At 33.4% G+C, this 16,612-nt stretch overlaps 1 protein-coding gene across 1 annotated transcript; it reads right to left on the bottom strand.

Moving 5' to 3' along the window:
* Nucleotides 1-1,769: 1,769 nt before the first annotated feature.
* LOC128167130 (protein jagged-1-like) lies at nt 1,770-14,586 on the bottom strand. Its single transcript, XM_052832678.1, has 11 exons — nt 14,511-14,586; nt 13,618-13,769; nt 13,329-13,443; nt 12,403-12,555; nt 7,815-7,957; nt 7,422-7,545; nt 6,568-6,710; nt 3,219-6,382; nt 2,618-3,141; nt 2,204-2,307; nt 1,770-2,094 (listed from the first exon to the last, which is right to left on the bottom strand). The coding sequence occupies exons 1-11, from the start codon at nt 14,565-14,567 to the stop codon at nt 1,872-1,874; spliced, it is 4,902 nt and encodes a 1,633-aa protein (XP_052688638.1). The 5' UTR covers nt 14,568-14,586; the 3' UTR covers nt 1,770-1,871.
* Between the last annotated feature and the right edge of the window lie 2,026 nt (nt 14,587-16,612).

Raw genomic sequence — 16,612 nt, forward strand, 5'->3', positions numbered from 1 at the left:
CTCTGAAAATTTAATTCGCCATTAAATATCCCATTTTTTAAATAATGTTTGTTACGATTACATAAACTGTGTGCGACAAATAGTTTTCCTAAAACATTTTCTTATTTTCTTTTTCAAAACACGTTTTATATGCAGGCTTTCAATCACAACACGTTTTTATAACAAAAGCAGAACTGAAAGTTTAGTAATTATAATCGTTTGACACCATATCACATATATTTTCAACTCGCAGCAACAACGGAAGACCTACTCGTGGCTTTGCCACGAGCTCTGCTCTAGTTAATTGTAGTAGTTAGACCTCCTGTAAAATTTAGACTGGTTCGTTCGTGATTGATACCTGAGTTAAAGGATAAAACAAACTGTGCCCCACAATGTCCGGTATATTTTTCCTTGCATGTTAAATTTTTCTGATAATCTTACAAATCCATCCGATTTTCGCAATTTAGTGAGATTAAATTTCATTTAAATACATGTAACTATATGAGCCGACACATACTTCTCACATATTCAGAGATTTTAGGAAGAATATGATTTTACTCAGCTATCTTGAAACATATATTTAAACAAATAAGTCAATTATACATTCACTGATTCTTCATTTATATAAGGAATAAGGAATCATTCTTTGAGTATTATGAGGTGATAATTTTGGTCGGGGCGTGATCAAATCCAATAAAGCCCGAATGGCTTTAAGATATATTTGATCACGCCCCGACCTAAATTATCACCTCATAATATTCAAAGAATGATTCCTTATTACTTATATTTATATAATTTTAAACCATCGTACGATTAGATATATATTTAAATATATATAAGCAAACCCCACTGGCGCCTCAATTTGGCTTTATGAGTTATATAGTACAAAATCGATACATAATATTATCACAGGCAAAGACACTGGAAAATGTAAATATATGTACATATATGACTAAATACCTGTGGGTTCCAAATACAAATCCACAGAATAAACACACAATAAAATGCTTTCTGCATGATGTTGATATGTATTTATATCAAGCTGAAATAAGCTAATAGAAGGTACTTCAAACAAAATCAAGCAAAGTCAGGCCACTTTAGAAACTTTGATAACGTGAAGAGACAGTTCTCAATATCGACCAGGAACAACTTTGCAAGTCAAAACTGGTATATCGAACAACAAATCAGAATTGAAAATTTTTAAATTTTTGAACAGTAAATTGATTTATATCAATACATTAAAAAATAAATCTTCATTAGCTGAGTCATTTATTCAATAAAACGCATTTACTTTCTGATTTCGGCATAAGACAAATATTGTAATTTCTTGAAACAGATTGCCGTATAAAGTCAAGCCACGTTTGTCGAGGGTCGCCATGTTAACACTTCTTCTCCTTACTTTTTTTTTTTTTTTTTAACTATTTTCCCCTTTTATATCACTTCAATGTCACATATCTTATTATGTATTGATGATACTTTTCTCTAGATTACTAATACAAAATTAGCTCAACATTATACTTTTTGAGAAATGTTTATAACAATTTTGAATACCCAAGTTTAGTGGAAAGAGTATATTTTACTAGCCACATTTTGCGACTTAACAAACTTTATTTTAATCATAAAGAAGGAGAAGAAACCGTAAATGTATAGTTGTTTCTATTATGATTTCAACAATATTTGAAGTTTGTTTTTAAAATGAAAACCTTTTGAAACATTTTACAGGTACTAGTACGATAAAGCAATTCTCTAAGTTGGCAAACGTGTGACTCTATTGAAAATTAATAAAGACATGGAACATTTTTGTTTATTTTTAAAAGCCATGTTAATTTGATAAATCCAATCATCCTAAAATCAGAGCTTTTATATACATATTTTTACTATTATGGGTAAACTTAGACCTCCATGCTCTCAACACTTTTTGTATCAGAAATTTGTAATGAGGCTTTTGATTGGTTAGATTTCTCCCTTTGAATAAAAGAAAGGGGATCCGATGTTCCATATGTTGGGTTGTCAAACGTCGCCTCATCCAGGTCAATCACACTAAGGCCAAGGTCATCTGGATATCCGGTGGTGTTACCAACGATTATTCTAGTTTTCTCCCGGACTGATCGATTCCTTGAAAAGAAAAACAGCACATATTCAGCATACATCAACTCAGTCTAGAGAAAAACAGTATTCTAATATAAATCTTATTACTTGTATTAATATTTTTTAGAGAAGGTACCTGAGTTGATTTTTACGCAGTATGGCACCAAGTACAATAAAGAGTATCAAGGCCACTGCCCCAAGTGATCCACCGACAGCAGGCATGTATCTGTTTACCCAGCTCTGTTAAAACAAAAGATAAACTAAAGGAAGTCAACAAGATTCATTTATCCCACGAATTTAAGTATATCGCTTAACTGTGAGTATATTGAGCTGGCCTGTTTAAGGACTAGGTGGAGAGTACCATGCAGAATGAGTCATGTGACCCTATTGTCCAGTCATTATCCACGTTACAGATTTGAAACGCTTACACATAAACACTCACTTTACACACACGTTTAACATTCAAACACGTACAGTATCGCTGTAAATTAATATACAAATAATATAACTGGTTACACTCTTATGCTTTTATTTTTGTTTAGCGACTTACTTTATCAGTGACAACTTTCTGTCTTGGTGCAGAGAGATTCACTTTTGTGGAAGTACCGGGGGTAGTCTGTCCGTTTGTTATGACTGCTTGTGATGAGATTAGCATGTTGGTTGTGGCACTTGTAATACCTTGTTTTGAGCGAGAAGTTTCAACTGGTGTATGAAAAAAAGACGTCGATGATCTTTTCCTGTCTGTTGTAGTGCTTTTGATATTGTGAGTCGATTTAGACAATTTTGTTGATATATAGGAGGAAGATGACTGGTGTTTTGTAAAGGATTGAGTTGACTGGCTAGTCCTGACCTCTTTTGTCGTTTGTGTTCGTGAATTCGCTACGGTGTTCGCTGTTTTGACGACGGTCGTTAGTTCTCTTTCAGTTGTCTGGTCACTTGTAACTGTCCTGTGGTGTTTAGTTGACAGCGCTTTGATTGTCCCTGCGGTAGAGGTGTAAGATGTTGGCGCTTCTGTCGTGGTTTGTGGAGACGTTGAAGATGTCACTACCACATTGCAGTCCTCTCCTCCATACCCTGTCCAATTTCATAAATCAGATTAAGAAAACAAAATAAACAAAAGCAGTTCAAGAATATCTAAGTTGGCATCTTACCTGTATTGCATATTTTATCTCCATGTGGCCCACAATGATATTTGCTGGACGATCTGCAGTAATAAGTACAGTTTGTTCCATAATAGTCTTGTTTACAGTGAACGTTGCCTTCGTTGTCACAATAGGTCGTGTTTGAAGCAATGCATTGGTTGCAACATGTTGGTCCACAATAACCCTCCCTACAACGCTTGTGTCCAAGACTGTCACAAACAAAGACACCATGTGGATCGCAGTATACCGAACAGTCTCTTCCGAAATAATATGGTTTACATTCAAAAAACCCACTATGATTGCATATTTGATTTATAAATTTTGGAACACAGTGAACAGAACAGTCAGTGCCATAAAAATTACTCTTACATTGACTACTTCCAGATGATGTGCAAACAATATTTCCTTTAGCTATACAGTCCAAACAACAATCGGTACCGCAGTGATTTGACTTGCATTGCAATTTACCAGCATCGTTACACGTGAGGTTTCCCGACGATTCACAATGCACGGAACAGTTCTGTCCGTAGAAATTTTTAGCACAAATGGAATCACCTGAATTATTACACACCACATTTCCGACAGGTTTGCAAAAATGGGAGCATTTTAAACCGTAGTAGTTAGGTCGACACACCAGTGAACCGTCCGGTGTGCACATTTGGTTGGCTGAAGAAACACAATTTAAGCAACAGTCAGGACCACAATGATTTCTTTTACAGGTTAAATCACCTTTATCAGAGCACGTAAGATTTCCTTGCGGAATACAACGTTTTTCACATTTATCTCCATAATAGTTTTTAGCACAAACAAGTTTTCCATTCCTATCGCAGCGTTCATGATCTTGTGGTTTGCAAAGAACTGTACAGTTTGTACCATAGAAGTTTGATTTACAGACTTTGGTACCGTTAGTTGTGCATTCACTATTGTTATCAGATATACAACCTAAACAACAGTCTGGTCCACAGTGGTTTTGGATACATTTATGCTGACCATTTTCATCACATGTCAAATTACCTATCTGTAAGCAATTTCTGGTGCAATTATGTCCATAGAAATCCTTTTTGCAAACCAAATTGCCGCTTCCATCACAAACTTTATTCCCTTCTGGTAAACAATGTGTTGAGCAGTTTTCACCATAATAATGATCTTTACATACAAGTGTACCGCTATTTGAGCAAATCTCGTTGCCAGATGCTAAACACGACCCACAACAGTCAGTGCCACAATGGCTCGTATTACAGACCAAACTGCCTTTATTGTCACAGACCAGGTTACCAACAGGAATACAAAACACCAAACAATTCTCACCAAAGTAATTCAATTTACATACCGTGTTTCCCTGTTCATTACAAGTTGTTGTTTTGCCACCAATACACATTTTTGTACAGTTAAGTCCATAATAATTTTGTTTACATTTTAGTATTCCATTTTTTGTACAAACTTCGTTTTCAGAAGCAATACAACCCCCACAGCAATCGGTGTCGCAGTGGTTTCTGTTGCACACGAGTCTGCCATCCGAGCTACAGGAAAGGTTACCATGAGAAATGCAGTTAATTAAACAGTCTTGTCCATAGAAATTTTCTTTACAAATCAAATCTCCTGCGGAATTGCACACTTTATTTCCGTCGGAAGAACAATGTTTAGAGCAATTTAATCCATAATAGTTGGGTTTACATACTAAGAAACCTGTATTGTTACAGGCATAGTTACCATGTGCAATACATTTCCCACAACAATCTCCACCACAATGATTAGTTTTACAGACATGTTGACCTTCAGAGTCACAAGAAATATTGCCCTTGGGGACACAATGTGTAGAACAACTCTGACCATAATATGAGGGCTTGCATTTTAAGGTGCCTGTTGCATCACAGATTTGATTTTCATTTGGAACACACTGGGTGCTACAGTTGATTCCGTAGTAAGTGTCTCTGCATAACTTGGTCTGATTTTTGCAGATGAAATTTCCCTCAGAGATACACTGTCCACAACAATCTTCTCCACAGTAGTGAGGCTGGCAAACGTGGTCTCCATTCGTATCACACACTAAGTGATTTTGTGGAAGACATAATATGGAGCAGCTGGTGCCAAAATAGTTTGGCTTGCAATGTAAATTACCATTCTTGTCACAGATTTGATTCATGTTTGGTAAACATCTTTTGGAGCAATTGATACCGTAATACGACGTTTTACAGGCTAGTGTTCCATTGGATGTACAGATATGATTTTCCTGTGCAATACATTTTCCACAACAATCTTCACCACAGTGATTTATCTTGCAGACAAATTGACCTTCAGAGTCGCAAGAAACATTGCCTTTTGGAACACAATGAGTAGAACAGTTCTCACCGTAATACAAAGCTTTGCATCTTAAAGTGCCTGTTGCATCACATATTTGATTTTCATTCGGAACGCACTGGATGCTACAGTTTGTTCCGTAGTAAGTGTCTTTGCATGTCTTGGTCTGGTTTTTGCAGATAAAATTTCCCTCAGAGATACACTTTCCACAACAGTCATCTCCACAGTAGTTAGGTTGGCAAATGTGTTCTCCATTCTCATTGCACAGCAGGTGACTTCGTGGAAGGCATGTTTCGGAGCAGTTGGTGCCAAAGTGGTTTAACTTGCAATGTAAATTACCATCCTTGTCACAGGTTTGATTAATATTTGGTAAACATCTCGATGAGCAATTAGTACCATAGTAAGAATGTTTGCAAGCAAGTGTTCCATTTGATGAACAAATATGATTCCCATTTGCAATGCATGTACCACAGCAGTCATTTCCACAATGAGAGTTTCTACAGACAAGATGACCACTGGAATCACAAACTAAATTACCATTTTCTACACATTTAATAAGACATTGTGGTCCATAGAATGTAGACTTGCAATGAAGTGTTCCTGATGCGTCACAGAACTGATTAGAATTAGGATTACATTTTATCGTACAGTTATGTCCATAGTGATTTGGTCCACACGTAAGCGTACCATTATTATCGCAAACAAAGCTATCGTACGCTATACACCCTTTACAGCAATCAGATCCACAATGACTGGGTGGACACACTAGTTGACCGTTAGAGTCGCATGTCAAATTTCCCTTTGGCACGCATTCTTTAGAACACGACGGACCATAATAATGAGGGCTGCACGTTACACTCAACAAAAACTCTACCCTGCAATAAAAACGCAAAAGAAATAAAAAAGAAGAGAGATTCATCACACCGCAAAAACTGTAACTTTTGCATTTTATGCTTATTTTTTCAGTTCTGTAGCTTATCAGATGTTATTTTTTTTTTTTTTACTTTTTTCAATTCAGAAATGATTACATGTATTTGAATAGAAAAAAAGTTTTACTCACTCTAATTGTTTACTACCCGGTAGTGTAGTAATTGATTTGTTTTGGACCTTTTGACCTATGTATCTGTATTGTAAAATCCCAAGCGTTGTGTCCGATTCAAAAGACTCGTAGTCGTAAACAACAACCTCCACAGTAACATTAATCTGTGGTGATAAAATAATTATTCAAGAAAATGGCAGTATGTCTACAATACGAATACATGAACCAGATAAATCCATGTCGTGTCTACTCACCGAAACATAATGCAAAATATAAAGCGGAAGTTTTATAACAGTAAGTGATTTTAAAATACCGGATTATGGAATTTATCTTTTTGTAAAAAAAAAAAAGATAAAATGATACGAAGGCTGTAGTAAATTATATAGAATTTCTGTTTACTTGTTAATTTTATCTTTAATCGTTTGCAAAATTAACAACACTATATTCCGTTCAACATTCTTAAAATTTCTTTCAATTATAATCAGATATGTAATAGTGACTTCAAATATTCTTTCATCTTATGCACGCATAAAACTATGACATATTCAAAACATGATAATCACAATATCATTTCTTATTGCTGATGCCAATAAAAAATCATAATTAACTCACTCTAGAGTGCTCTCTCTCTTTCTCTCTCGCAATAAAAAATGTAATTTGTTTTTTTTTCTTAGTAAACGTTTATTATATATGCAATATTGATGCAATTGTTTCGTTGCATTGTTAAACACACTTTGTATTCTTGAAAATTTGTGATATATGTAGACGCAGTTGGCTTATTAATATATTTTGTATCATAAAATTTGAATTTTAAAAAAATCGTTATTCATATTTTTTTTTAATGCATTTAATAAGTCCTTTATTGTTTTACTCACTTGGTTACCCCTGAGGTTGTGCCATTTAAAGTCGGAATGGTCTCTAATCTTGGGCTGGTCCTTGAAGAGAAATCCATGCGTGTCGTCTACACGGTAATTTTTGTTGTCTCCTTGACATGCTGGACTTCATAAGGTAGAAAAATCAAATAACTATATTTGGGATAAAGTATATTTACGTCCCAAAAATCAAGATAAGAACAAAGCTTTATAAGATTTGCTGAAAGATAAATGAATTTATATACAATTCAAAGCCTATACAGATAAATCTGTGCTTCCTATTATATTGTCATTCATATTATAAATTAAATTGATGATCCAAGATCCTAACTAAAAAATCCAAAAAAAATAAAAAAGCACATTTACGGATCTTCATTGATATTGTAATATACCTACCTAGATAGACCGCTGGGATAGAGACAGACCTTCATGTACACGTCACAATCGTTACAGACAAAGAGCACACGGTCACAACATCTGTCTGGCTGTCGGTAGTAACGGACCAGATTCACATCTACAGAAAACTCACCAACAGACACCTGAATCAGAAAGATGTCTTACTATTAAAACTAGACACTCAAAACCACAGAAACTTAGGTTAGAGGAAGGATTTACCGATTGATGGCTTCTACCTTTGAAACCAGATAGTCAGAATAACTGCTTAGAGGGTTATTCGAAACAAGTGTATGAAATTCAAAGAATTAAACATAATATGAATTATCATAAGTTTACAATTATGACGAAAGAATCATGTATATAAATCCATGCAAATGTTCAATTGATATGGTTTGCACTGATAAAAAGTAATTTTTTGATTTGCAAAATTTAATGGACATATGAGGACACAGTCTTGAAATTCTTTTCTCTTGGGCTGGAAACTCGGATAAAAAAATTCATTACATAAACTCAAAAGGATGACTAATGAGGCAATTTTCTAAATGAAAATTTAGATCTCTGTGTTCATATAATGTAACATAAATAACACACATGTATGTAAAATCTAACAGTTATTTTTTCTATGGGTGGTTGAAAAATGCCTGGACAGGAGTAACGGGAAAAATGTTTAATATCCTATTTTTTTTTAAATTTTACATTATTGTGTACGAATTCAAAAGGATAATATCTTGCTATAAAGCGTAATTTAAAGAATAATTTAAAAAATAAAATCCAAAATAAGACTTGACAAGATGTACTTCCCACAACAATGAACCCTTCGCGCTAACATCCGTGCCAACGAGAGATATTAATATAAGTTGAATAACTTGTTTGTTTTATTTTGTAAAATAAATAAAAGTTCAGTTCAGTAGACAAAAAGTAATGTTTGATAACCCTGGAGTAATGATTAGATATGGTAAATTATACAGCTATTATAAATTTTAATTTTTTGTTTTTCGTTGGAAGTTTTTGAATCTTAATTGTTTGCGTATTTCTAACCTACCCTGTACCAAGCACGGCTTCACCTAACATAATCGTTGATATCATTTATCATAGTATTAAAGATTACACCCTGTACCTATCTAATGAAAGCTAGTTGGTACAAACTCTTTTTGCAATATTCATATTAGATGTAATTTGTTCTCATTTATAGAATACAGAAAATGTTATATAGCATCCTTAAAAATGAGAATATTCTTTTCCTTTCATCTGGTCAATCATATAGCGTTGACTGTAAGCATTAACATATGAAAAAAAAACAAAAAGAAAATATCACAATGACAAAGAATATTACCTGGATAATTCCTAGAATGAATGCAATCACTTTATACATTTTGTATCAATGTTATTGTTGTTCCCCCGCTTCTGATTTTTACGTAGTATTTTAAGTCATAGCTGCAGTTCATGGGGTTTACGGGTTGATATTGTTTACTATGTACAGATAACGACATACTGATAACTATATACCTTGCCACATAGATGGGTCAATGAATTAAAATTTCATCATATTTTTGTTTAGATATAAGAATGAGTATGTTTGAGAGTCACCCATGTTATTACACTTCAGTGTTAGTAATTTAGTTATTCTCTAATGATTTGTCAGTAGTAGAATTTGATAATGTATCAAATTATCATGAATTGAGCTTGAATGATATATTAGATACTTGCCATGATAGCTCTACAAGTCTAGAGTAAACAATTAGTATTTTGACTCTGAACTATTAATTCATAAATTGATACAATAACAGGAGACGATTTTTTATGTAGTGCTTCACATCGAGTCAGAGCGTTGGTAGCTTAGTTCGACCGATAGGCAATTATAACCGTCCTTTGTATTTCCTTGGACTTTTGTATCCATGATGTAAATAAAACAACAAATGAACATTTTTCGAAAGCAAATGTTCAATATAGCCTTACTTTTAGGTCTCTGCACGCTGAATGTGGCTTAAGATTTCTTTTCAGGTTTTTAATAATTAAAGAATAGTTTCGCAGATTAGTGCATTTTTGTGCTAAATTCATGCAAAAAGAAATCAAAGAGCTTTTAAAGAATGATATTAGCTGATTAATGACATACTTGTTATCATCATTTGACGATCGCTATTCAATCGGGGGGGGGGGGGGGGGGGGGGGAATCGTTCCAGATTGATATTTTGTATTTCTAAGGGAATTCTAACTCAAAAGGAATTTGATACAGTCTATCTGTCCTACAATTCAAAGTACAGTAAGTACTCCTGCATGGGAGATTAACTATCAACACAGTAAAAGAAAAACAAAACATCTTATTGTTGAATCAATTAAGCTGCTTTATTATATAATAACTAGACTTTGACCCGTGCGTGCACGGGTTGACATTGCATATGATATCGGGCATTTACAAAATATATACATCGAAACACTGTATATTGTTGACGCTTGCATAACGAAACTTCAAGCCTAAAATAATGCTATTAATTTCACTACACTGCTAAGTTGGAATAATCTAACTGTGTCTCGGGAAATGCCTTCATCACAGTCAAAATGCCTCCATCGTGGGAACGCACGGGTTTTCTATCCGTTACACTGCAGTGTAACGGATAGAAAACCCGTGGGTTCCCACGATGAAATGCCTCCCATATACCAATAATGTAGCAGAAAATTGCTGAATCGCTCCAAAACGATTTTGAAGAAAATTAAGTTGCATTAAATATAACTGTCAAATTGTTCACAAAAACCATTTTGAAGCTGTAAATTATACCTTTCCTCGAAAAGTTTAAATCTATAATTGCAGGATCAAACATATTTCAACAACGTTTTTTACACATCTTGTTGACATTCAAAACTCTCGGGATTTTTTCTAGTAAATGCACTGTCTTAGAGTTATCTCCCGTATTTTCTTTGATGAACATAAAATAAAAATTCCAATGAAAATTAACACACATTTGTTTTATCGTTTCCAAGTTTATCCTTGCAAATATGCTGAAAACATAAAATAAAGAGCCTCTAGTAATTTAGCGCGAATGTAATGCGCATGCGCAAGATTATAAAATCCAAAAAATTCAGATGATTTCCGGAATTTTTTGAGGTATTTTCGTTGATTATTAATTAAAGAAGCCTGATTGAGAAAAAATAAAAACAAATTGGTAATCTTCAAGTACCAATGATGTTTAAAATATATAAAACAAAAGACAGTAATCTTCCCATTTATCGGTATTAAAGCTAAAAAATTCGAGTCTATTATTTTAATATAGTAGTATAGATTACAGGCGCATTTATTATTGGTACACATTTTATTTCCTCCTGTGGATAAATATCTTAACTATCAGCGTCTTTAATCGGCTAAATCAAAACTCTACAGTCAGTACCGAATACATCATGGTTGGGGCATAACGCCGATGGAAATATATCCATATCGATAGCTTATTGAGTAAACAAAATTATTTCTAATAATTCCCCTTAAATTGTTGATATGTGCCTTTAAGGAATGTTTAATCATTTATTTCAAAAATAAAAGTTCAAACATTAAAGTTGAAAAAACCTAATATCATCAAATTGAGACAAAAACTATAATAAGCCTCATATGCAAAAGAATAAAGCTTTAATTCTGATTAAATATATTTCGAGAAACTTGGTTGTTTATTGTTGAGGGTACTTAGTTCACGGTTTAACAAAACCTGCAGGTGCGCTTACACTCCTCGAGGGCCTGTTTATACAACAGAGGGCTGTCATGAGGCGTGGCTTTACATATTCCATAAACTAGGTCAAACTCGGCGCAACTGTCGTGTAGGTCTGCACAGTTCGATGTCGACGTCATTGATGACGTAAAATCACGTGTCATGTTCTGTGTTTCCGTTGTCAGTAGTGTGCTGTAAACGGTTGGTGGTGTTGAGGAGGTTAATTCACTATTGTTTGAGGAGCACGAAACGTTCAGTAAAAGCTTTACTCTAAATATAAAAAAATTTATTAAAAATAGATAATCATCATGTGGAATAACAATAAAAAAATAATGTTGTAAAATCTTCAAAGTATCGTAAAAATTACAGGACAAAGGATTATATGGTTTGTTTTAGTGCCTTTACAATATGGAATGGTTCAAACCTGTTTTATTAAAATAATTTTATATTTATTTGATTAGACACTCCGAACATTTCAAGAGATGTGATTATTTAGTGAAAGTGAGATGATTATATATCAATGGAGCAATAAAAACGTTATGAGGGAATCCCCTATCATTTCCTATTTCTCTAAATATTCATCTAAAAGTCACTGTTGTTTCACCGGAATTAGTGTATGTATATTGACCGACAGATGGCAAAAACAAAAAACAAAATATTTTAATCTTATTTTTTATAACAAAAATACAACATAAACCAAAACAAAATATTGACTGAAGTTAATATCCTTTAAAACAATACATACATTCTGATAGAATGCCTGCACCCAATGGTACTTCATCGTCATCTCATCATCAGATGCAAAATTCCAAAAAAACACTATTCTATTGTCCTTAGTCCATGCCAAATATAAATTTATTGCGTAAGACTTACTTTCAAAAAAGTTTCAGCAGATTCACTCTTGTATACCTCATGTTCTTGTTCCCGGGGGTGGTGGTGACAGTCTGTACCGTGGGTCTTTTATCTCTGTATGTGTAGTTAGTCACACCCAGATCGTCGTTGCCGCCAATAGAATCGTATTCAAAGACGTAGACAGATATTTCAAACGAGGGCTGCAATTTTAGAGGAAAAAATTCCGATAATATAGAATAAAACCGTTAATACTGTCACTATCCACCGGTTCTTCAATAGACATTGTTGGGTTATCTTTCATGTGATTTAACGTGAGTAGTGAATTACAACTATTTGTCCCTTTCCCCTGAATTTATTTTTAACTTTTTATATGTTCTTTAAAATAGAGAATTAGGTATCTTATTTTTGTCAGCCTATAACCACCACATTAAAGTCTTAACAACAAGTTTCATCAACCTGACTCAAGGACAAATGTATACGTGGTGTTTATCAAAACTCTGTAGCAGAAACTTTATTATAAAAATAATTCTTGAGCAAAGCTATATATGATTGCTTCATTTACAGTTGCCAAAGCAGTATTCAATTTTACTATAATAACATACCTGCCAAAATTTCTCAAATTTAGATGTAGGTTGTAGATTTAAAAAACAATTTTATTGATAGACTCTTATCTACGTTCTTTTCCCTCTTTTCCCTTCTAGCACCCTCTCCCAAAAAATCCCCCATAAAATCAACAAAAAACAACAACAAAGAAGTAGGGCCATCAAGCAAGGCAAGGGATTGGAAAAATCTATATCAAGCATCATCTGCTTTTTAGGTTTGTATATTTGTCTGAACATTTACATGTTTATGTAGTACGGTATATCTTGAGGTATATGTATCTGTAAGTATGCATGCCAAGTATCTTACTCTACCACATAATTGTAATCCGTAAAATGTTTATAATGCAGCATAAATGCACACAGTGTATTACCTGACCCCCAAGGTTTCTCCACATATAAGTATCATGGCCCCTTAGAGCATCAGCGAACAGAAAGTGATGTGTGTCATCTACCCGGTCATCTTGATTATTTCCCTGACAAATCTGACTAAAAGAATTTTAATGCATCCTAAAATCTTTAAATATGTAGACAAAGTAATTATTTGTAGTTAATTGAAAGTTCCAATCAATAAAGATCTCAATTAATTAACATATTTATGTGTAGGTTATTCAAATTTACATATTTAAGATATATTTCGTCAACTTTCGTAAAAATAGTTACCCTTGTGCCGGAGACAGAGGTTGTAGACAGATCTGGAAGTAGACATCACACTCTCTACAACCCCAAAATGCCCATCCATTATCACAGCTACAGTCCTCGTCTCTGTTGTACTCCAGTAACAGGACCGATACGTCATAGTCTCCCAATACTGTCTGAAAATGTATAACTTATATGAACAGGCGATCGAAAGAATTGAATTGAACAACGCAATAAAAAGGTAAATCATATCATAATGATATCGCTACAGCCCCAGAAGAAAGCTTCATCACAGCGGCACAGCGATCGCTGCTGTACTCCAGTAACCGGACCGATATGTCATAGTCCACTACAGCGGTCTAAAATGATCCCAAAACATGCATTTTCACAAAGATCAACTGTTGCAGAAATAGCAGGAACAGTAATATAAAATAAAGTATGATTAAGATAGACAAGAGTTTCAATAATGACAGCTGAGGTATTTTAGTTGCTTAAATGCAGCCATTGGTGGGTTTATAAAACGACCCGCCGTTATTAACGTAAAGATACTGTTCAGTCTCTTAAAGACAGGGTTATAGCTGGAAACAAGTGGAATTGATTGAAATATTTTTTTTCAATTTATGAAAGGAATATGATAATCTTGCAATCTTTCTAAGCTTGCATACTACATTTATATAGCCACCCAAGAAGTGAACTGTTTTACTTTGACAAATGTAAGTTTTATTAAATCTAAAAAATTCAAACAAAGATTCACTTTATATATAAACATAGATACGCTTTATATTTATTTTTTTCTGGAATATACTAGTATCCAAAACCGCTTTACTAGTGTTGAAATCAAATAAACTACATTTCCACAATTATTTTTATTTCTAAAATGTTGCATTTTTTACGAAAAAAGAGACAATTTCTAATACCTGAATGATCCAAAGCCAGCTCCAAAATGCTGTAACGAGGACCACGAGTTTATCCATGTTGTTTGAGACGATGCGCCGTGATTGTGACAGGAACATCTAGTTATCGGTCCCTCTTGAGGTCTTAATCAATAACCAAGTTCTTCAAACTCAAGATTACAAAACAAACAGTATAATAAGATAAAGATTAAATCGTCAAGAATATTCAGCTGATTTAAGTTTTAAGATCCATTCTTTCAAACTCTTTCTTCTCTCTCCCTTCGTCACTAGCTTTATCAATATGGTAAATTATCAACAGAACCAATAAGAAAAATGAGGACAAGTGTCCAGTATTGTACGGAAGAGTATTAGTGTTTTCTTATAATTTTGGTTATTTTTTTTTCTATAAAACTCCAACTACAAAGTTGGAATTTCCAACTTTAAAGTTGATTTTCCCAACTATAAAGTTGGAAATTAAATCTTTAAACTTAAAAATTGCAACTCTAAAGTTGGATTTTGTAATTTTAATCTTGGAATAGTTGGGTTTTTTAAACTTTGAATTTGAAATTTCCAACTTAAATCTGGAAATTTCAAACTGTAAAATTGATTCTTCCAACTTTAAAATTGATTTTTCCATACGTAAATTTCCTATAGAGTTTTAAAAAAATCAACTTTAGCCTCAACTTTTAAACTTGAAAGTATATTTTGCCAACTTAAAGGTGATTTTTCAAATTTTAAAGTTGATTTTACCAATTTGAAAGTTGGATATTACAATTTAAAAGTTGAAATTTCGAACTTTAAATTGAAATTTTCAACTTTAATCTTGAAATTTCACACTTTAAAGTTCGAAATTCCAATTTTAATCTTGGAATTTCCAACTTTAATCTTCCGACTTTAATCTTAGAATTTCCAACTTTAATCTTCGAAATTCTAAGATTAAAGTTGAATTTTTTAACTTTCATATTTAAATTCCAAGATTAAAGTTGTTGTGTGTACGGCTCTTGTAGATAAATTCTTTTGCAGACGTGGACGTGGACTATTTTGATTATGTCCATTTACGGAACAAAATCTGCAATTAGCATTCAGGTATTGTTCCTAAACTTCGTAATTGCTTCCTATTGCTGAAAAGTTGTCAATGACAAAAAATTCTGAATACTAGTATTGCATCATAGTTTACCAATAGATAATGTATCGTCCAATCATCTAATTTTTAGTTCACATCACTTGTTTGATGTTTTGGTATTCCACCTTCTACGGATCATCGTAAAATCTTTGGACAGATGACATCCTGTATATATGTATATGTTGTATTTCTGCAGTAGAAAAGCTGTAAACTGTCCGTACACGTGTACCCATTATTGCCGATTGTTATAAAATCAGCAAGATTTCCGCTTTCTATTTGGAGTTTTCAGATACAAACCAAAGTAATTTAATAAAAGAATTTTTAAGACATGCACTATAAGATTTAGGAATGAAGAAAATCTACAAACAGTTCGGAACCCTGGCATGGTAAGATGAACTCATCCAATTTGCTTTATTTCTGAAATTCGTCTTAGCATCAATATGTCCTTTTCACCATGACTCAAATTTGACCAAGGTGTAATTTTCAAGGACGTGATTTTTGGAGAAAGAAAATTTTCCTGCTATTGTAACTTTTTCTATGAAATTAATCACTAACAATTTTGTTTACATTGAATGTCTTCTTGTAGAAGGAAAACTTTTGTGATGTGTCTGTATCTTGGCTCATTCTGGTCCTCGTGATTTCATAAGAGCTGGGCCTATCTCGTGTTTATTTATTTTTGTTGTAGACTTTTTTCATCTTGGCCAGGCAGGACGGCAAAGATATCGAATAGTTATCAAGTATTCTGAAATATTTTTAAGTGCTCAGGACGTCAAGCAAAGCCTCGAAATGATTATTTTCATATGCAGTCAAAGGTACTAATAAGTTCGTCCAAGCTAAGGTTTGGTCTACTCTCGGTAATCTCTTTTGCCATACAGTCAAATAAAAGGGGCAAGTTCAGAAAATTAACAACATGTCCAGTTGTATATTAGTATTTTCTTCATAACATGTAGTAAAAAAATTAACTTGCTATTTTTTTATTGAGCAGTCTTGGAAATATGTCTAA

Source organism: Crassostrea angulata, chromosome 10, assembly GCF_025612915.1.
Source record: "Crassostrea angulata isolate pt1a10 chromosome 10, ASM2561291v2, whole genome shotgun sequence".
Classification (NCBI taxonomy): domain Eukaryota; kingdom Metazoa; phylum Mollusca; class Bivalvia; order Ostreida; family Ostreidae; genus Magallana; species Magallana angulata.